The sequence below is a fragment of the Taudactylus pleione genome, unplaced genomic scaffold (assembly GCF_031769625.1).
Source record: "Taudactylus pleione unplaced genomic scaffold, aTauple2 ptg000583l, whole genome shotgun sequence".
Classification (NCBI taxonomy): Eukaryota; Metazoa; Chordata; class Amphibia; order Anura; family Myobatrachidae; genus Taudactylus; species Taudactylus pleione.
In genome coordinates, this window is record NW_028284985.1 from 1940432 (window position 1) to 1962085 (window position 21654).

At 46.9% G+C, this 21654-nt stretch overlaps 1 protein-coding gene across 7 annotated transcripts in view; it reads right to left on the reverse strand.

The window, feature by feature from the left end:
* Positions 1–21654, reverse strand: part of DAB2IP (DAB2 interacting protein) — a 575200-nt gene that overhangs the window by 37345 nt on the left and 516201 nt on the right. For 6 of the 7 annotated variants that reach the window (XM_088453575.1, XM_088453572.1, XM_088453573.1 and 3 more), the window contains 4 exons: positions 14103–14339; positions 9639–9837; positions 7948–8126; positions 1938–2811 (listed from right to left, as the gene is read on the reverse strand). In XM_088453575.1, coding sequence (XP_088309701.1) covers positions 1938–2811; positions 7948–8126; positions 9639–9837; positions 14103–14339 — 1489 coding nt within the window. The remainder of the gene's footprint in view (positions 1–1937; positions 2812–7947; positions 8127–9638; positions 9838–14102; positions 14340–21654) is intronic. The other variant, XM_088453574.1, reaches the window with a different exon arrangement.

Genomic DNA, 21654 nt, shown 5'->3' on the forward strand with positions numbered 1-21654 from the left:
CTTCCCACCCTCTTCCATAACCTCACCTCACAATTTCTTTATCAATTGATGGTATAACTATCCCATCTAGCCCCAAAGTGCGCTTTCTTGGAGTTATCCTGGACTCATCCCTCTCCTTTAAACCACATATCCAGAACCTCTCACAGTCCTGTCGTTTCCATCTCAAAAATATTTCCAAGATCCTACCCTATCTCACCCAGGATGCTACTATAACCCTCATCCACTCACTGGTCATCTCCAGATTGGACTACTGTAACCTCCTCCTATCTGGCCTCCCCACCTCCCATCTCTCTCCTCTCCAGTCTGTCCTCAATGCTGCTGCTCGGCTCATCTTCCTCTCCAAACGCTCTACATCTGCCTCCCATCTCCTACAAGCCCTACACTGGCTCCCCTTCCCTTTCAGAATCCAATTCAAGGTTCTCACCCTCACTTACAAAGCCCTCACCCAATCTTCTCCCATTTACATCTCTGATCTCATCTCACTTCACTCTCCTGTCCACGCTCCTCGTTCGACTAATGCACGCCGCCTCTCCTGCCAACTGATTACTTCCTCCCACTCCTGCCTCTGAGGTTTTGCCCGCGCTGCTCCCCACCTTTGGAACTCTCTCCAGCTTCCCATCAGACTCTCCACCTCTTTGCAATCCTTCAAACGGGCTCTCAAGGCCCACTACTTCATTGAAACCTTCCAGCTCCCATCCTAACTCTCTGCTACATGCTCCTTCATCCCCGTCTACCCCATCTGATACAAACCAGGTTGTCTTCCCCTCCCTTTTAGAATGTAAGCTCTTACGAGCAGGGCCCTCTACCCTCTTGTGCTTCTCCTTACTTTACTTTCATCTACTTCTTACTCCCCACCAGGGCACCTAACACTTGGCTGCTTATCTGGGTGTTATGGTCGCTAATGTAGCAATATAGATTATCCATGTCCTGGTCCTGTATTGTATTGTTCTGTAAGTCACTGGTCAACAATTTGTTTATGTACTGTGTAAGGCGCTGCGGAACACTTGTGGCGCCATATAAATAAAATGATGATAATAATAATATGAAACCAAATGTGACTTTGTAGGAGGATAATACGGCATCGGTTATCGGTGCCATAGAATGCTTCTGCGCATACGATAGATATATTTGGCAGCCACCTAGGGTGTAACAGGAGCTCACCGTCCTCTTTGCCTTGATGTCTGCGGCGTTCTGAAAGCTGTGACCAAAGTGTATATTCTACAGCTACAGAGCTGATAATTGCATCTCATCCTGCTGCATTCCTCAGCACAAGCTACCGGCGGCTGTCGTTCAATTAAATGGCGAGGCAATGAGCCGAGGTTCAGATGGACCCAATTACAAGCCACTTATTTCCCCTTCCCGTCACCTCACAGGACCCGACTTGTGACAGTTTTTAAGACACTAAACAAATCGTATAGGTTATATGTAAATTAAATGAGTAGTCTATCAACCAACTCTACCAATACGAGGAGCCGTGGGTGGAATGTAAGCTCTGCAAGCATTTGCATTCAAGTACACAGACAGGTGAACTGCAATAATTGCATCTAGAAAATAAACCTGTATATTTAATTCAATTCCCTACAATCCAGGAGCTATATTTATATCCAACGTTTTCGGCCCATGGTGCCCCGGTTCTCACCGAGTTGTCTTTACCACTGAGCCAAGTGCCAACAGCTGAAACCAAGCAAGCAAATGTCCGCCAACCCTTTCATGGAAGCCACATTGTATCTCACAACAGATATTTGTGGCAAGAGTCTTTCCACAACGGACCGGTGGTCGTAGTCTGATGCAACACCCCTAATATATACAGGGACAATCTAGAACAATTGATGCTACAAGCAAGTTTCATCCAAACCATTTAGTACTCTGTAGCACAGTGAACACATTGACCAGAGCTCTCCTACTTCTGCATCTATAATGTAAGTAAAATAACTAACCTGTTTATGTACTGTCCTTTGCTTCATCTCTGGGCTGTCACCCTTGGAGGACGATGACTGTTGCCTCATCCGAGCGCCACTGCCGGGCCAGTCTGGGGAGGAGGACATCATGCTCCCACTTGATGGCCTTGGGTAGGGCGTTGTGTTGAGTAACGTTGGCGGAGTCCTGCCCCTGGTCATTGGTGGAGGTGGCGGGGGTGGTTGATCTATTCGCCTCTGGGGACCCGAGCTGTTTTGCCGCGGCATGGTAGGTTGACCAGTCTTTTCGGTTAATGACAACTGCCTCCGAGACATGTCCCCAGATCGTCTGCTGAAGTCCTCACCGCTACCCGGATTAATAAAACCATGTTTGTTACCGGTTAAGTCCTCACTGTTACTGTGTGAGCTGAGCGAGCTATGACATTCCGAACCAGAGTCTCCGAGCCCCCGCGGTGATACCGGCAAACCTGCTGCCATTTGGTACACAGGGTTCTGGAATGATAAAGGTGCCAAAAGCTGTGGTCTACCCAAGGTGGCGTCTGCGTTGGGAGTGGTGGGGGTCTGTCCCGTTCTCCTGGCTGTTGTCATAGTCATTAAATTACCTTGTGGCGTCCGTGCCGTCCATATCGCTTGCAACTGACTAAAAGACGTCTGGCTGTCGTTTAAAGAGTCCCCGATGCCCGACGTGTTTGTGCCAATATCCAAAACCCGATTGTCCTGGAGGTCAACCATTGACAAGCTCTTACTGCCATTAGTTATCTGCACGTCGGGCTCGTTGGCCTCAGAGTAGCTGGAGCTTCGTGCTGGCGATGGCTGAACCCCCGCAGACCTTGTGACAAAAAATAAGTCCTTGTTTTCAGGGGTTGGGGATGGCAACCGTGTGAAATCTATTAGACTAGGGGGAAATAAATAAACAGAGGGAGACGAGGTGTAAAAGCTACCCTGTATCATGTTAGATATCAAATATCAGAACATCTGCAGCCCCCTCACGCTGTCTAGTCAGCGAGATCATCACATGTAAAGCCCCGGTAGCAGACTTAGCTCTCTAGTGGTTTGTGGAACTACTAATCCCAGCATGGCCTGAGTAACTCTCAAGCGCCAACAGGTAACGTACCTGCGTTGCATAGTGACTTGAGTACTGGGGTCGGCGAGGAGATATTTTGGGGCTGATGCTGAGACGCAGTAAAGCGGCTGTAGTTACTTTATGCTAATGGCAGTACCCATTCGGCTAATGCGGGGGATCGTGCGGCTGCAATTGGGAAACCCGCGCCGCCTGCTGAATTTACGCCAGCCGCTACAACCATCATCATTAGCGACTGCACCATGCAGGCGTCCCTTCTCCGTATGCACGACCCAGAATCGCCGAGCTTCCGATACACTCCCACAAGTTAGGGTGATTACGTGCGAAACGCCCTATTTCACGGTTGTATCCGACTCAGAACAGAACGGACATACGCAAAGATGCATAAATGCGTGTGCGCTGTATGTACAAAATCGCCATTTGCTCCCTTGAAGCGAGATTTGTGACTCAGAATAAGCCCCTTTATCTGCACATAGCTATCAGTATAAAACATTTATAGTCTGACTACTAATAATGGGGCTGAAATGTTTCCAGGGGTTGTGAAGCTGTAATACATAATATCTATCTGTAGTCCCGATGCCTAAATAATCAGCTGCTATTTCTTGTCGTGTGGAATGTGTACTGCGTCTGATATTTACATTCTACGCACACATGCAGAGTGCCCCGTGCCTCATGCCTCAGTGATGTCACTAGGTCAGCCCGCAACACAGGGGGACCTGCAGCCACATCTGATCTGCATTCCTCTCACTATGCTCAGCATGAAAAATAGGGAGCGTTTATCCCTGAGCTGAATGGATAGTGTGCGCACAGACTGTGGTTAGTGCAATGGACAAGACATGACTGGAGATAAATATTAGATACTATCTCATGCAGAGCTATTCTATGCGAGGTACGCTGTGCCTCCTGTCCGTCTCATACTGGAGTCACAAGTAAGCCGCGGCCGGTAATCGGAGACATGCAGACAATAAAAGGCTGTTTTCTAATGAAGCCTGCGGAGGAATATGAGGGGGTCTCGTTCCTAGACTGTTTCTGCTGTCGTCCAGAAGCTGCCCCCCCCCAACCGCCGCCATAACATTGTAATCAACTGATGGGGTTTAATCTCATACCAACATTTACGGCAAATATAGGGACGTATCCAATTGGGCACGTGAATTTTGTGACAAAAATTATCATGCCCAATTTCTGATTAAAAAAACACCTGTCCCATCCATACAGCACCCCCATATACCTGTCCCATCCATACAGCACCCCCATATACCTGTCCCATCCATACAGCACCCCCATATACCAGTCCCATCCATACAGCACCCCCATATACCAGTCCCATCCATACAGCACCCCCATATACCTGTCCCATCCATACAGCACCCCCATATACCTGTCCCATCCATACAGCGCCCCCATATACCTGTCCCATCCATACAGCGCCCCCATATACCAGTCCCATCCATACAGCGCCCCCATATACCTGTCCCATCCATACAGCGCCCCCATATACCTGTCCCATCCATACAGCGCCCCCATATACCTGTCCCATCCATACAGCGCCCCCATATACCAGTCCCATCCATACAGCACCCCCATATACCAGTCCCATCCATACAGCACCCCCATATACCAGTCCCATCCATACAGCACCCCCATATACCTGTCCCATCCATACAGCACCCCCATATACCTGTCCCATCCATACAGCGCCCCCATATACCTGTCCCATCCATACAGCGCCCCCATATACCTGTCCCATCCATACAGCGCCCCCATATACCTGTCCCATCCATACAGCGCCCCCATATACCTGTCCCATCCATACAGCGCCCCCATATACCTGTCCCATCCATACAGCGCCCCCATATACCTGTCCCATCCATACAGCACCCCCATATACCAGTCCCATCCATACAGCACCCCCATATACCAGTCCCATCCATACAGCACCCCCATATACCTGTCCCATCCATACAGCACCCCCATATACCTGTCCCATTCATACAGCACCCCCATCCATACAGCACCCCCATATACCTGTACCATCCCTACAATACCCCCATATACCTGTACCATCCATACAGTACCCCCATATACCTGGTCCATCCATACAGCACCCCCATATACCTGTACCATCCATACAGCACCCCCATATACCTGTCCCATCCATACAGCTCTCCCATATACCTGTCCCATCCATACATCGCCCCCATATACCTGTACCATCCATACAGCACCCCCATATACCTGTCCCATCCATACAGCTCTCCCATATACCTGTCCCATCCATACATCGCCCCCATATACCTGTCCCATCCATACAGCACCCCCCATATACCTGTCCCATCCATACACCGCCCCCATATACCGGTCCCATCCATACATCACCCCCATATACCTGTCCCATCCATACAGCACCCCCATATACCTGTCCCATCCATACAGCACCCCCATATATTTGTCCCACATATTTTATCCTATTATTCTGCCCTTTGCAGAATTTCACCCCGATAATTAAATGTACCCTAATTAAGCAACATTTTTACTTAAAACAGCCATTTCCCTGGTCTTCCTCATCTGTTCATAGTGGTGGGTGCCCAGTACTTTCTCTGTTACCCTCTGTTCATTATGCAGATGTTCCCACATACACCTATCATTAAATTCGCCCCATATAGCGCGCCGCTGACTTTGTGACTTAACCGCGTCAAAACACTAAGTACCGCGTACACAATAAGCGTACAGAGATGCAAAATTGGGGAAACCGTAGCAATCTAGGGCATACCTGCCTAATCTCTCTTGGCCAGGTGGTTCCCGAAAACCGGGTGGTGCTCCCGGCCGTCCAGAAAAGTAGGCCAGTCGCCACCTGCCAGAACCCCCCTGTAGCTGCCCACACAGCAACCACCCACTTATGGTGCCAAAGTGAGCAGTCCATAGGGGGGAGGGAGGTGGTTCGATGAATCGTGCCATCTTAGCCCCGCTTTACAATGCCCGTAATATCGGCACTGTATAACAAGGCGGGGCCACAATGAGGTGTCACACCGCCCCCTCCCACCCGTTACCGACACCACGACCCCTGCTGTGACAACTCCGCCGACTTGACTGCCCCCTCGGAGGGGGAAGTCTGTATGTATGATCGATACAGCTGACTCGCGCCGCGCATCGTTGTGTCTGATCTGTGACTTTACACCAATTCCTTTGTGACAAAAATAACCCTAACCCTAAGCACCTGCGAAGTAAGACGTATAATGGAGGAAAAAGTGAGAAAAATTGAGGAAAAAATACGCAGAGCGGAAATTGCGCAGCATGTCTTGCGTCTCATGGTGCTAAAAGGATAGGTGCATGAGGACACATCTGCAGATGAGCTATCTGTGCAGGAACGCAGGTCAGATGTGGGCGAGATCCTGGGGGAAATCAACTTCACTCCAGGTTACTGATACAGCTAAGCTACACTGCACAGCAGCGTCCCTAATAACACCCTCTATAAGATGAACAGTGACATCACTGATACAGCCAAGCTACACCCGCACAGCAGCGTCCCTAATAACACTCTCTATAAGATGAATGGTGACATCATTGATACAGCTAAGCTACACCCGCACAGCATCGGCCCTAATAACACTCTCTATAAGATGAATGGTGACATCACTGATACAGCCAAGCTACACCGCACAGCAGCGTCCCTAATAACACCCTCTATAAGATAAACAGTGACATCACTGATACAGCCAAGCTACACCGCACAGCACCGGCCCTAATAACACCCTCTATAAGATAAACAGTGACATCACTGATACAGCCAAGCTACACCCGCACAGCACCGGCCCTAATAACACCCTCTATAAGATGAATGGTGACATCACTGATACAGCTAAGCTACACCCGCACAGCACTGTCCCTAATAACACTCTCTATAAGATGAATGGTGACATCACTGATACAGCCAAGCTACACCCGCACAGCACCGTCCCTAATAACGCCCTCTATAAGATAAACAGTGACATCACTGATACAGCCAAGCTACACCCGCACAGCACCCTCCCTAATAACACACTCTATAACATGAACGGTGACATCATTGATACAGGAAAGCTACACCGCACAGCAGTAGTGTCCCTAATAACATTCTCTATAACATGAATGGTGACATCACTGATACAGCCAAGCTACACCGCACAGCAGCGTCCCTAATAACATTCTCTATAAGATGAATGGTGACATCACTGATACAGCCAAGCTACACCGCACCGTCCCTAATAACATTCTCTATAAGATGAATGGTGACATCACTGATACAGCCAAGCTACAATGCAACTGATACAGCCAAGCTACACCGCACAGCACCGTCCCTAATAACACACTCTATAAGATGAACAGTGACATCACTGATACAGCCAAGCTACACCGCACAGCACTGTCCCTAATAACACACTCTATAAGATGAATGGTGACATCACTGATACAGCCAAGCTACACCGCACAGCACCGTCCCTAATAACACTCTGTCCAAGATGAATAATGCTACTGGTGACATTACTGATAACACGTCCGTACACCCAGCTATCCGTAGAAGCGGCGGCTCTGAGCGGGGCCACGTGTGTTGTACGCTATGCACCGCTTGCTACTTCCAATCTACACGCAAATTTAAATACATTTTTAAACAGTAGAACCCCATGCTGTGCAGAGCTAGGGATGAAAGCTGTAATTAGAGCGACGCGCCTTTCTATCCCATTTTCTCCTAATTAAATTGTTAAATACAATGTAGTCTGCATTTAACATTCCTACAGTATCGTTCTTTTGATCAGTATAATTACATTATTAAGGGAAAGAGGACAGTTCCCCAGTGGAGGTGTGTGTGAGTGCGTCTAGTTCTAAGCCACTTACCCAGCGGAATCTAGAAGTGATAACTGCGGGGGGTAAAGTCACAATTGGGGGACAATGACTCAAAGTTTCAGCTGTCCTTACCCAGATAAGTCATTCTCGATTACCATCTTCTGGAGCCCAACAGAGATGTTGTTGCTGGTGTTTGGCGTGGAGGCTGAGTGATCGCTTGTGACGGAGCTCTGTGCGCTGCAGGGATTGCTCAGCGCGGTGTTCACGTCACGCAGTATACGAGGAAGGGGGCCTAATTTAGTTACTGTGGCCTGTGGGGAAATACAACAAGAAAGATATGAAAGATACGGAACCGACGTATATAAAACACGGAGCACGAGTCTTTCCTGTACTTGGCTTAGAACAATGCGGCTAATTACTGAATTCACAAAAGGGAAATAAATCAATTTTTTTTTTTATTTTTATATTTTTGCTTTTAAGTTGAATTGCGGCAATTTTACTGCAGATAAAGTTTTGTACTTTTATTTTTTTGTCATTGTCTGATCCAATATTCATTCTATTATTTCCGTATGAACTAATGACGCCATTGAGGCAGAAGGCGCACATAACCCCGGAGCTCTGTGATGTCACTGGCTTTGAGTGAACTGATAGGCTGAAAAGCTATCCGTCAAGCAAAATGGCGGCCTCCGCTGTGTACAGTTCAGGATGATTGCATTGCGCCGATGGATTATCTACCACCTAAACCATAATCTGGAATTGAATCAAACAGCAATATTAATAATCAGTGATAGCAATAAAACCATGGACTTGGAAATGTAATAGGAAATAATTACAATGAACTCTGACTGCTTTTATTACTTAGCGGTAACGAGTTTCCGCCACGGTACGTTGTTTCCAGTGACATCCAATCTGATAGCAATCACAGATTCAATTCTATAGATTCAAGTTTAATTTCAAATACATCCTGTCAGCCTAAATCCTTTCCCAGCGCACAGAATAGCTGGGAATATACTTTCTCAAGTTGGGAGAAGAAAGACGAATCTTGGTGCAGAGCAGCGATCTCACCACTAGGAGCCGCTCTAAGTGTGATGACGCATTTCCGGCCTCCCCTTATAGACTCTACACATACACAGCATTTCCTCTCCCATTCAACGTCAATTTCTTTTTTGTAAGTTATGAAGATGATGAAATATTATTACGTTATGTTTTGTATTTATCTGCCGAGATCCTGCCGTGAAATATTGGGCGATTTCTGTACATCCCAACCCTCCGACCCAGTTGTATGTCCACCCCCCGGCGAGTTATTCTGTCACAATGGGTGTAATATCCGAGACATAGACGTTACCCATAGACCGCAGAACGCTCCGCCACAAATGTGTATGTCTGGGTATCGGAAGCCTTATTACACATATGGTCCCCTTTCTCGTCACTGGCACAATAGCTGACATATGATACTTTCTAGGAAAACACAAGTACTAAGCACATTAAGTACTGATTTTAAGAGACAACAAAGTGCAAGGGACGACATTAATACAACTATTAATACCAAAGCTAAACCGAAATGATGATTTCCCCCTTACCGTGTTCAGCTCTCAGCGGCCGTGATTGCCCACGTATATACATTTCTGGAGTTACTGACTGTATATACACTGTTGTTAGACAGAAGGCGGGGCTGATTGCAGCAACCATTTATAGCCCCGCCCACCTGCCACTCAAATAGATGGAAGGGGTGTGGTTATTGCAGCGCACTGAGCCATCTGTCTAGATCCGCGCCCCAGCCTGCGCCCCGTTATGTATAAATATGATTTCTGCGCTGTCTGTACCTGATCCACAGAGATGACTTCCCACAGCAGGGAGTGCAGCATTGACAGCTCGCGCCCAAGGTCGATGTAGCCCTCGAATCCCGCTGTATTGGAGATGGTTTCCGGATTCGATATCTCCAGGAGAAAACGCTGCATGTTGGTCCATTCATGCTCTAAGAACTGGTTCATAAAGGACATGTATTCTTCTTTACTCCCGAACCTGCGCAGAAACATCAAACAGACGTTTACGTGCGCAAATCTCACCGTCACAGCTGAGTAACCGGTTGTATAATATGGTATCAAACTTATTACTAGGTGCAATTCATGAGGAGACCGCAATCCCCGGTGATCGGATAATAAGCATACATTTTGTTTTACCGTCAGATCTGTGGGTTTCGGTTTCTACAATTGCCGACACTATTATATCTTTTTTTTTTTCTTTTTTATGGCTCAGTCAATACAAAGAAAAACCAAAGGATGATACAGTACGTAGTGTTATATGTGCAGAGTGTGAGCAGGGCCCTCCCACCGCTATATTTGTCTGTCTCTTATTACCCAGTCTTGTTCTATTACTGTCTGTTCCCAACCGTAAAGCGCTATATACAGATGTGTCCTACGTCGTTGTTGCTGCAGTCTCGTTAAACAGCCCTTCTAGTCGCGCCTAGTCCCGTGCGAGTGTACTCATACCGAGCGTCTTTTTTGCGGCAAACGCGTCTCATTCACAATGCAATGCGAATAGGATAAACAAGCAGACTTTGCTGATTAATATATGCGGCATCTGTATGTTCTGTGTGCGACTGCCGCTGTATCTGCATGCGAATCGCTATGTTACAGTATCAGCGCCTGTTTTCCGCACACAGGGCCTGATGCAGACCCGCTCGCGAGCGCTAGGCGCTCGCAAGCGGGTCGATGGTGGCCCCGTGCGCATGCGCGAGACCCGGATAGCGACGGGCAAACCGTCGCTCCAGGTCTCGTACCAAAGGGGGCGTGCTGTCGATGTTGAGTGACAGCACGCCCCCTTTGGTGGGCGGGCCAGGGGCGTGGCTGCCCAGACGGAGGCGTTCCCATGTGGCTCTGTTTGAGCCGAAAGCTCTCTGGGGCTTGCGGCAACGAGACCCTACCACAAGGGTCTCATCGCAAGCCCGATGGTCTTGATCATCGCGACCATCATCATGGCCACTCGCTATAGCGACTGTCGCTGTATCTGCATGCGAATCGCTATGTTACAGTATCGGCGCCTGTTTTCCGCACACAGGGCCTGATGCAGACCCGCTTGCGAGCGCTAGGCGCTCGCAAGCGGGTCGATGGTGGCCCTGTGCGCATGCGCGAGACCCGGATAGCGACGGGCAAACCGTCGCTCCAGGTCTCGTACCAAAGGGGGCGTGCTGTCGATGTTGAGTGACAGCACGCCCCCTTTGGTGGGCGGGCCAGGGGCGTGGCTGCCCAGACGGAGGCGTTCCCATGTGGCTCTGTTTGAGCTGAAAGCTCTCTGGGGCTTGCGGCAACGAGACCCTACCACAAGGGTCTCATCGCAACCCCGATGGTCGCGATGGTCTTGATCATCGCGACCATCATCATGGCCACTCGCTATAGCTGTGGGTGGTCACTCACAGCTATGCGAGCGGCCAGGAGGCTGTTCGAAAAAACCAGAAGGCCGGCCCTGATTCAGACCGAGCGCTGTGTCAGAGCGTCCGGCTCTGAATCAGGCCCACAGAACATACACTTGCCGCAGATCATATAATCAGCGTAGTCTGCTTGTGCTTCTTCGTATTGTGAAAAAAAAATGCATTTGCGGTGGAAAAGACGCCCGACGCATGCACCCTGTGTAACGCCACTCATAACGCACGGAGGATAGACAAGGAAGGACATATCTAAGCAAATGTTAAAAAATATATTGGCATAGACATAAATGGGCAGAAAAACAAATTTCTGGCACTACGACCCCTGGACCGGGCAGTGATGAATATCCTGGCAGCACCTCCATTGCTTACATTGGGTCTGAGCGGAAACGTTGGGCGTAACTGAAATAATAAATATAATAATCATTGTAACAGCAGCAAAGAATAATGCACTATTAGGGGGTATTCAATATGGGAGCGAAAACTCAGTTTTTGCGTTAATATCGCACCTATGACGTCATTATCGCAGGTTCTAGTTTTACACCGTATTCAATTTCAAAGACTTATCGCAGGTTCGAAAAGTCTTTGATAAAAAACGGGGATAACTTTTCACCACTGAATAGGTGTCGAAACAAAGGGCAGAATTGGGGTTTAGGGGTGCAGGCCTAAAAAAAATAGCCTGCACCCCTGGGAATGACATTTAAAAAAGAACTGTGTCAAAAAAAGTTTTTTTTTAAAAAAAATAGGGACACCCCAAAAAATGAATTTAAAAATTGGGGTGAAAAAAAAAAAAGGGAAAAAATTGTTTAAGAATAGGGAAATAGGTTCAGGGCTATTCTGCAAGTACTGTATGCGGCAGGTGTATTCTAGAATAGATTATTAGCGGCAGGTGTATTCTAGAATAGGTTATTAGCGACAGGTGTATTCTAGAATAGATTATTAGCGGCAGGTGTATTCTAGAATAGATTATTAGCGGCAGGTGTATTCTAGAATAGGCCATTAGCGGCAGGTGTATTCTAGAATAGATTATTAGCGACAGGTGTATTCTAGAATAGATTATTAGCGACAGGTGTATTCTAGAATAGATTATTAGCGGCAGGTGTATTCTAGAATAGATTATTAGCGGCAGGTGTATTCTAGAATAGATTATTAGCGGCAGGTGTATTCTAGAATAGATTATTAGCGGCAGGTGTATTCTAGAATAGATTATTAGCGACAGGTGTATTCTAGAATAGATTATTAGCGGCAGGTGTATTCTAGAATAGATTATTAGCGGCAGGTGTATTCTAGAATAGATTATTAGCGGCAGGTGTATTCTAGAATAGATTATTAGCGGCAGGTGTATTCTAGAATAGATTTATAGCGGCAGGTGTATTCTAGAATAGAATTATAGCTGCAGGTGCACAAATGCAGAATTTTTAAAAACTAACTTTAGGGACATAAAAATATGCTAGTACCCATTTTCATGTACCCCAAATTTGATGGGACCACTTAAAAAACGAAAAAAAAAATAACCTAAGTGCTCTTCTGCATCACTTCTTCAATGTCGGGAAAAAAACACCTGCTGCGGCTATTTAAATCCCCGACTTTCATTTACAGGCTAAAACGGGGGTACCCATAGTGATCCCCCATGTTTTTACAACTTTAGGGGGTCCTACAATTTTTTTAAGGAAAATTTCGTAACTTTGCGCAAATCCCACTTCGCAGGCTCCCATTTTCGTTAGTTTCATATTGAATACGGGGATAAGCGGGCGCGCGCCCGATACTTTATCCCAGGTAAAAGCTCCGATATGAAACGTAAACTTCGACAGCGAAGTTTACGTTTCATATTGAATTCCCCTCTATGTGAGAATATAACACCAGTAATGTTTCCACATGTTTACACTTGTTGGAATATCTATTACGTCTCAATTAATAATCACTATTAGGGCAGCACAGACGGCGTAGTGGTTAGCATTACTGCTCCACAGCTCTCAGGTTTTGGGATTGATTCCCACCAAGGCTCTATCTGTGTGGAGTTTGTATATTCGTACCACATTTACCCCGGGTGCTTTGGTTTCCTCAGGCAATCCAAACATACTGGTAGGATAATTATCCCTAGTGTGTGCGCCCCCATGTGGTAGAACACAGGTTCTCAAACTCTGTCCTCAGGGCCCAAACAGTGCATGTTTTCCAGGTCTCCACACTGAATCAAGTGAAATAATTAGCTCCACCTGTGTACCTTTTAAAATGTGTCAGTGAGTAATGAATGCACCTGTGCACCTGCTGGGTGACCTGTGTGGGGTCCTGGGGACCAAATTTGAGAACCACTGTGGTAGAACATATAAATGCAAAGCTCCTGGGTTACTGCCCCAAGTGGGCAAATAAAAGAATGACACAATAACATTTGGTTGCAGGAAATAGGGCCGGTTATATATCTGATATTGGGTCTTACATGATGTAACGCTGTACTATAATGTCCCATTACAAAATATTACATTGGAACAACTCCTCAGTCCAATCCTAATTTCTGCCATTAATTCCAACCGGGGGACGTGACCTAATTGATGCGGTCAGTGCAGCTGCCCGATCAGGCACTAGAGCCCTCAGTTCTCATTTCTTCCTCTGTAAACATGAGAATGGGGGGTAGAAATCTATTCCCTCTCTGAGCTCTTCCAATTAGCTCCTGCTCCCGGGTGGCGCTGGGCGCGCTTGCTTCTTTAAATTGATATAGAGAAGTGTAATCGACACAGTGAAGGATGGAATTAAAAGTCAATACAAGTGAGGACCATTGATTTTCCTGCGCTAATTGCCAGGCTCGGATGATTGCCGCGGAATAGAAAAACAGGTGACGCAGCAATTATCCCCCTCAGGGACAGGCACTCACTTTGCAAAGTTGGCGAGGTTCTGCGTGACTTTGGCGATCAAGGTCAGAGTGCGCGCTGTCCGGTCGTCCGGGTATTCCTGGAGCAGGTTGAATAACGAAGGGGACATGATGGCCGGACAGAGGAAGCGCAGGAACAGGGACGCGCTGATCAGTCTCTCGCTGATGTCCGGGCGACCTCTGCTGTTACATTCCTGTCTCCAGGACGCAAAGACCTCCTTCAGCTCCCTCGGGAACACGCTGCAAACAGAATAATCACAAACACTATGAGATCTATTCACCGCCCCGGTGTCCAGCCTTATGGGCGAAGAATTGCTACCTGATCGTGAGAAATGCCGCCAGACATGACACGGTAATGACCAGTGTCTCCATTCACAAATGTCTGCTCCTTTCTGCTCTGTCCTTGGAGACATAGGCCCTCATTCAGAGCCGTACGCTCTGAGCAGAGCGCACGCTTTGAATGAGGGCCGGGCTCCATTTTCATGGAGCGTCCTCCTGGACGCTCGTATAGCTGTGGGTCACCACCCACAGGCTATACGAGCGTGCATTGTGATGGTCGCGACCATCGAATTTGCGAGCCGGAGCCTGCGGTTGAGGTTTTCAACCGCAAGCTCCGGAGTGATTTTGGCTCTATCAGAGCCAAAATCACTCCCACTGACATCACTAGTGATGTCAGTGAGCCGGCTTCTGACGGGAGGCGCGCCCCCGGCACGCCCACCAAAGGGGGCGTGCTGTCAATCAACATTGACAGCACGCCCCCTTTGATCGGACACAACGAGCGAAGGACTTTCCTTCGCTCGTCGCGTCTGGCGCATGCGCACGACGGAGCTCCCTCCGTCGTGCGCATGCTCAGTCCATAACATCGACCCACTTGCGAGCGGACAGCCGCTCGCGAGTGGGTCTGAATCAGGCCCATAATCTACTAATGTGGGAAACACAGAATAGCAAAAACATTGGACTTTTTCTGTAGGACTGTGCGTGTCTACAGGCCCGGCTTTATGTATGCGAGCAATAAGCCCCTCCCACCTCCAACTAGCAAATGTAATAAAGCCGGGCGCCCACTATACAATTATCTGTCAGATATCTGTCCAATCTGGCTGGTTACTAATGCTGGCCATACACTATACAATTATCTGTCAGATATCTGTCCAATCTGGCTGGTTACTAATGCTGGCCATACACTATACAATTATCTGTCAGATATCTGTCTGGTTACTAATGCTGGCCATACACTATACAATTATCTGTCAGATATCTGTCTGGTTACTAATGCTGGCCATACACTATACAATTATCTGTCAGATATCTGTCTGGTTACTAATGCTGGGCATACACTATACAATTATTTGTCAGATATCTGTCCAATCTGGCTGGTTGGAATGAAAACCTGGTGATGTATGGGAGCCAATGACAGTCGATCATAAGGTTTTAAACACTGAAAAAAGGACCCAAAAATGTTTTCAAATTGGTCAAATTCGTGCGTTTTACCCAATTTGTCTGAATGACAATTTTTGTCTGTTCTCCAGTGTTTGTGAGCAAATGGACGACTGTCATTGGCTGCCATACATTACCAGGTTTTCATTCCAACCAGACAGATATCTGACAGATAATTGTATAGTGTATGCCCAGCATTAAACTAGTGCCGGTGTACTATATTATTCTGCGGGCGATGAGTACCACGCCATCGGTGACGTCTGTGGAGCGTAATATAGATTATATTCTGGTGTAAGTGATTTAGCGTGAATTCCAGCGCGATATCGCACCCAGATGTTTTCCTTGCAGGATAACGGTGTATTTGTGGTTTGTCATGGACGAGGTGTTGCCGATTTACCTCATTACAGAATAAAGCGATAGAATAACGCGTCTCGCTACGCCTGGCTCGCTGCAGACACCTGTCTCTGACAAAGCGTACAGCAGAGGTTTATGTCCTGCAGGAGCTTATTGAGTCTCTCCAGCAGCAGACATAAAATAGCCGCTGATTGGAGATTAAGGAGAGTAATGGGCTTCGGGTCTCGGGGGTGACAGGAAATTGTTGCTAAGTGGGAACTTATTGTATAGATTGTATTAAGTCAGTTCTGGGTTGCGGGAAGGGATCAAGCCAGCCATCAAATCCTGTCCCTAAAGAAGTATGTAATGCAGTCACATACCAGCCTCACAATGTGCAACGTGCAGGAGCCTGCAGTCCCTGCTTCTCCGGTATACACAGCGTTTACACCGCTTCCAGGAACGCAGCCCCCGATAACAGCCGCAGTATGCTAGCACACAAGTGCAGACCCACAAACATCGGATATGTACGTAAACCATCGGGCTATATATCTAATATATATATATATATATATATATATATATATATATATATATAATAATCATAATCGGGCCCATAGTCCTATACAAGACCGGACACGCTAGGCTACAACCTAGCAAAGTGCTCCTCAACTCCAGTACTCAGACACCCACAACAGGTCATGTTTTCTGGATTTCTTTAATCATTCACAAGTGAGTCGATCTATTTTGCTGGGTCAGTAATCACCAACCACTGGCCTAAGAGAGCCAGAATTGCAATGATTGATCCCTACACTAGATCCCTACCTTGTACAGTCGGGTGTTGCAGAATGTGAATGAATATAAGAGTGTGAGCAGAATCCGGTTTCTATCATCCACTTTCTATAGTATTCATATGTAAGAACCGGGTTACATTGGGATTATTGATCCCTACACTAAACTGGTAAATGAGTCCCAGCCATCAGAGGAAACACATGGTGGCTCGGGGCCTATGCTGGAGCCCTGGAGGTGGATGCACAGAGACCATTCTTTACATTAGCTCAATGCACTCAGGGACGTGGTCACAGCAGGCAGCACAGGCGTCTCCTAAATCTCCATTCTGTTTCTGACAGGAGGAGAGACTTAAGATGAGATCATTGATCCCTATGGAGAGAGACAGGGTGCAGTGTCCCCACTCCTCCTGATGACCGCAAAGGGGGACAGTATAATACGCCCCGGCCATCCCCTGCTGCTACAACGCCTCACTAAGACAGAAGTGCGCACTGCGCTGACGTCAATCCATAGGGATCAATAATCCCAGTTTCTGTCTCTTCTGTGTTCACCTGTCAGCAATTGCAGCGAGACGGATACAGAGGACGCCTGCGTGCGCTGCCCTCTGACATCAGATCTAACACAGTATAGGGGAAACGTATCCAACGAAGTCGCCCCTAGCAACCAATAAGCTGCTAGCTGTCATGTTATAGAATGTATTAGATAAATGATAGCCAACAGCGAATTAGTTGCTATTGGCAACTTCTCTACCTGTCCGCATTGGAGGGTTTGATACGTCTCCCTTTTTGTCCTTTAAAAAAACCTAAAACTAAATGTAAGAAAGGAGCGGCGGTTTCCTGGCAGCGCTGCGAAGGCTCTGTGTATACCGGCAGCATTTGGGCGCTAGGGCCCTGTACAGGAAAGGGTTACTGCGCGGGGATAGAAGCGGGTATAACACGTATTGGCACACACACTGATAACACACACCGATGGTACGTGCACATATAGCGCACACACACACAGATGGTACACACTGATAACACACACCGATGGTACATGCACATATAGCGCACACACATTGATAACATACACCGATGGTACACACACCGATAACAGTGTGTTATCAATGTATGTGCGCTATATGTGCACATACCATCGGTGTGTGTTATCAGTGTGTGTACCATCGGTGTGTGTTATCAGTGTGTGTGCAATCTGTGCATGTACCATCGGTATATGTTATCAGTGTGTGTGTGTGCTATCTGTGCAGGTACCATCGGTATATGTTATCAGTGTGTGTGTGTGTGCTATCTGTGCACGTACCATCGGTATATGTTATCAGTGTGTGTGTGCTATCTGTGCACGTACCATCGGTGTGTGTTATCAGTGTGTGTACCATCGGTATATGTTATCAGTGTGTGTGTGTGCTATCTGTGCACGTACCATCGGTATATGTTATCAGTGAGTGTGTGCTATCTGTGCACGTACCATCGGTATATATTATTAGTGTGTGTGTGTGCTATCTGTGCACGTACCATCGGTATATGTTATCAGTGTGTGTCTGTGCACGTACCATCGGTATATGTTATCAGTGTGTGTGTGCTATCTGTGCACGTACCATCGGTGTGTGTACCATCGGTATATGTTATCAGTGTGTGTGTGTGCTATCTGTGCACGTACCATCGGTATGTGTGTGTCCTATCTGTGCACGTACCATCGGTATATATTATTAGTGTGTGTGTGTGCTATCTGTGCACGTACCATCGGTATATATTATTAGTGTGTGTGTGTGCTATCTGTGCACGTACCATCGGTGTGTGTACCATCGGTATATGTTATCAGTGTGTGTGTGTGCTATCTGTGCACGTACCATCGGTATATATTATTAGTGTGTGTGTGTGCTATCTGTGCACGTACCATCGGTATATATTATTAGTGTGTGTGTGCGCTATCTGTGCACGTACCATCGGTATGTGTGTCTTATCTGTGCACGTACCATCGGTATATGTTATCAGTGTGTGTGTGTGCTATCTGTGCACGTACCATCGGTATATGTTATCAGTGTGTGTGTGTCCTATCTGTGCACGTACCATCGGTATATGTTATCAGTGTGTGTGTGTCCTATCTGTGCACGTACCATCGGTATATGTTATCAGTGTGTGTGTGTCCTATCTGTGCACGTACCATCGGTATATGTGATCAGTGTGTGTGTGCTATCTGTGCACGTACCATCGGTATATATTATCAGTGTGTGTGCTATCTGTGCACGTACCATCGGTATATGTTATCAGTGTGTGTACCATCGGTATATGTTATCAGTGTGTGTGTGTCCTATCTGTGCACGTACCATCGGTATATGTTATCTGTGTGTGTGTGCTATCTGTGCAGGTACCATCGGTATATGTTATCAGTGTGTGTGTGCTATCTGTGCACGTACCATCGGTATATATTATCAGTGTGTGTCTTATCTGTGCACGTACCATCGGTATATGTTATCAGTGTGTGTGTGTGCTATCTGTGCACGTACCATCGGTATATGTTATCAGTGTGTGTGTGTCCTATCTGTGCACGTACCATCGGTATATGTTATCAGTGTGTGTGTGTCCTATCTGTGCACGTACCATCGGTATATGTTATCAGTGTGTGTGTGTCCTATCTGTGCACGTACCATCGGTATATGTGATCAGTGTGTGTGTGCTATCTGTGCACGTACCATCGGTATATGTTATCAGTGTGTGTACCATCGGTATATGTTATCAGTGTGTGTGTGTGCTATCTGTGCACGTACCATCGGTATATGTTATCAGTGTGTGTGTGTGCTATCTGTGCACGTACCATCGGTATATGTTATCTGTGCACGTACCATCGGTATGTGTGTCTTATCTGTGCACGTACCATCGGTATATGTTATCAGTGTGTGTGTGTGCTATCTGTGCAGGTACCATCGGTATATGTGATCAGTGTGTGTGTGTCCTATCTGTGCACGTACCATCGGTATATGTTATCAGTGTGTGTGTGTGCTATCTGTGCACGTACCATCGGTATATGTTATCAGTGTGTGTGCTATCTGTGCACGTACCATCGGTATATGTTATCAGTGTGTGTGTGTCCTATCTGTGCACGTACCATCGGTATATGTTATCAGTGTGTGTGTGTCCTATCTGTGCACGTACCATCGGTATATGTTATCTGTGCAGGTACCATCGGTATATGTTATCAGTGTGTGTCCTATCTGTGCACGTACCATCGGTATATGTTATCAGTGTGTGTGTGCTATCTGTGCACGTACCATCGGTGTGTGTTATCAGTGTGTGTACCATCGGTATATGTTATCAGTGTGTGTGTGTGCTATCTGTGCACGTACCATCGGTATATGTTATCAGTGAGTGTGTGCTATCTGTGCACGTACCATCGGTATATATTATTAGTGTGTGTGTGTGCTATCTGTGCACGTACCATCGGTATATGTTATCAGTGTGTGTCTGTGCACGTACCATCGGTATATATTATTAGTGTGTGTGTGCTATCTGTGCAGGTACCATCGGTATATGTTATCAGTGTGTGTGCTATCTGTGCAGGTACCATCGGTATATGTTATCAGTGTGTGTGCTATCTGTGCACGTACCATCGGTATATATTATCAGTGTGTGTGCTATCTGTGCACGTACCATCGGTATATGTTATCAGTGTGTGTGTGTGCTATCTGTGCACGTACCATCGGTATATGTTATCAGTGTGTGTGCTATCTGTGCACGTACCATCGGTATATGTTATCAGTGTGTGTGTGTCCTATCTGTGCACGTACCATCGGTATATGTTATCAGTGTGTGTGTGCTATCTGTGCACGTACCATCGGTATATATTATTAGTGTGTGTGTGCTATCTGTGCAGGTACCATCGGTATATGTTATCAGTGTGTGTGCTATCTGTGCACGTACCATCGGTATATGTTATCAGTGTGTGTGCTATCTGTGCACATACCATCGGTATATATTATCAGTGTGTGTGCTATCTGTGCACGTACCATCGGTATATATTATCAGTGTGTGTGCTATCTGTGCACGTACCATCGGTATATGTTATCAGTGTGTATGCTATCTGTGCACGTACCATCGGTATATGTTATCAGTGCGTGTGTGTGCTATCTGTGCACGTACCATCGGTATATGTTATCAGTGCGTGTGTGTGCTATCTGTGCACGTACCATCGGTATATGTTATCAGTGTGTGTGCTATCTGTGCAGGTACCATCGGTATATGTTATCAGTGTGTGTGTGTCCTATCTGTGCACGTACCATCGGTATATATTATTAGTGTGTGTGTGTGTGCTATCTGTGCAGGTACCATCGGTATATGTTATCAGTGTGTGTGCTATCTGTGCAGGTACCATCGGTATATGTTATCAGTGTGTGTGTGCTATCTGTGCACGTACCATCGGTATATGTTATCAGTCAGTGTGTGCTATCTGTGCAGGTGCCATCGGTATATGTTATCAGTGTGTGTGTGCTATCTGTGCACGTACCATCGGTATATGTTATCAGTGTGTGTGCTATCTGTGCACGTACCATCGGTATATGTTATCAGTGTGTGTGTGCTATCTGTGCAGGTACCATCGGTATATGTTATCAGTGTGTGTGCTATCTGTGCAGGTACCATCGGTATATGTTATCAGTGTGTGTGTGTGTGTGCTATCTGTGCAGGTACCATCGGTATATGTTATCAGTGTGTGTGTGCTATCTGTGCAGGTACCATCGGTATATGTTATCAGTGTGTGTGCTATCTGTGCAGGTACCATCGGTATATGTTATCAGTGTGTGTGTGTGTGTGCTATCTGTGCAGGTACCATCGGTATATGTTATCAGTGTGTGTGTGCTATCTGTGCAGGTACCATCGGTATATGTTATCAGTGTGTGTGCTATCTGTGCAGGTACCATCGGTATATGTTATCAGTGTGTGCTATCTGTGCAGGTACCATCGGTATATGTTATCAGTGTGTGTGTGTGCTATCTGTGCACGTACCATCGGTA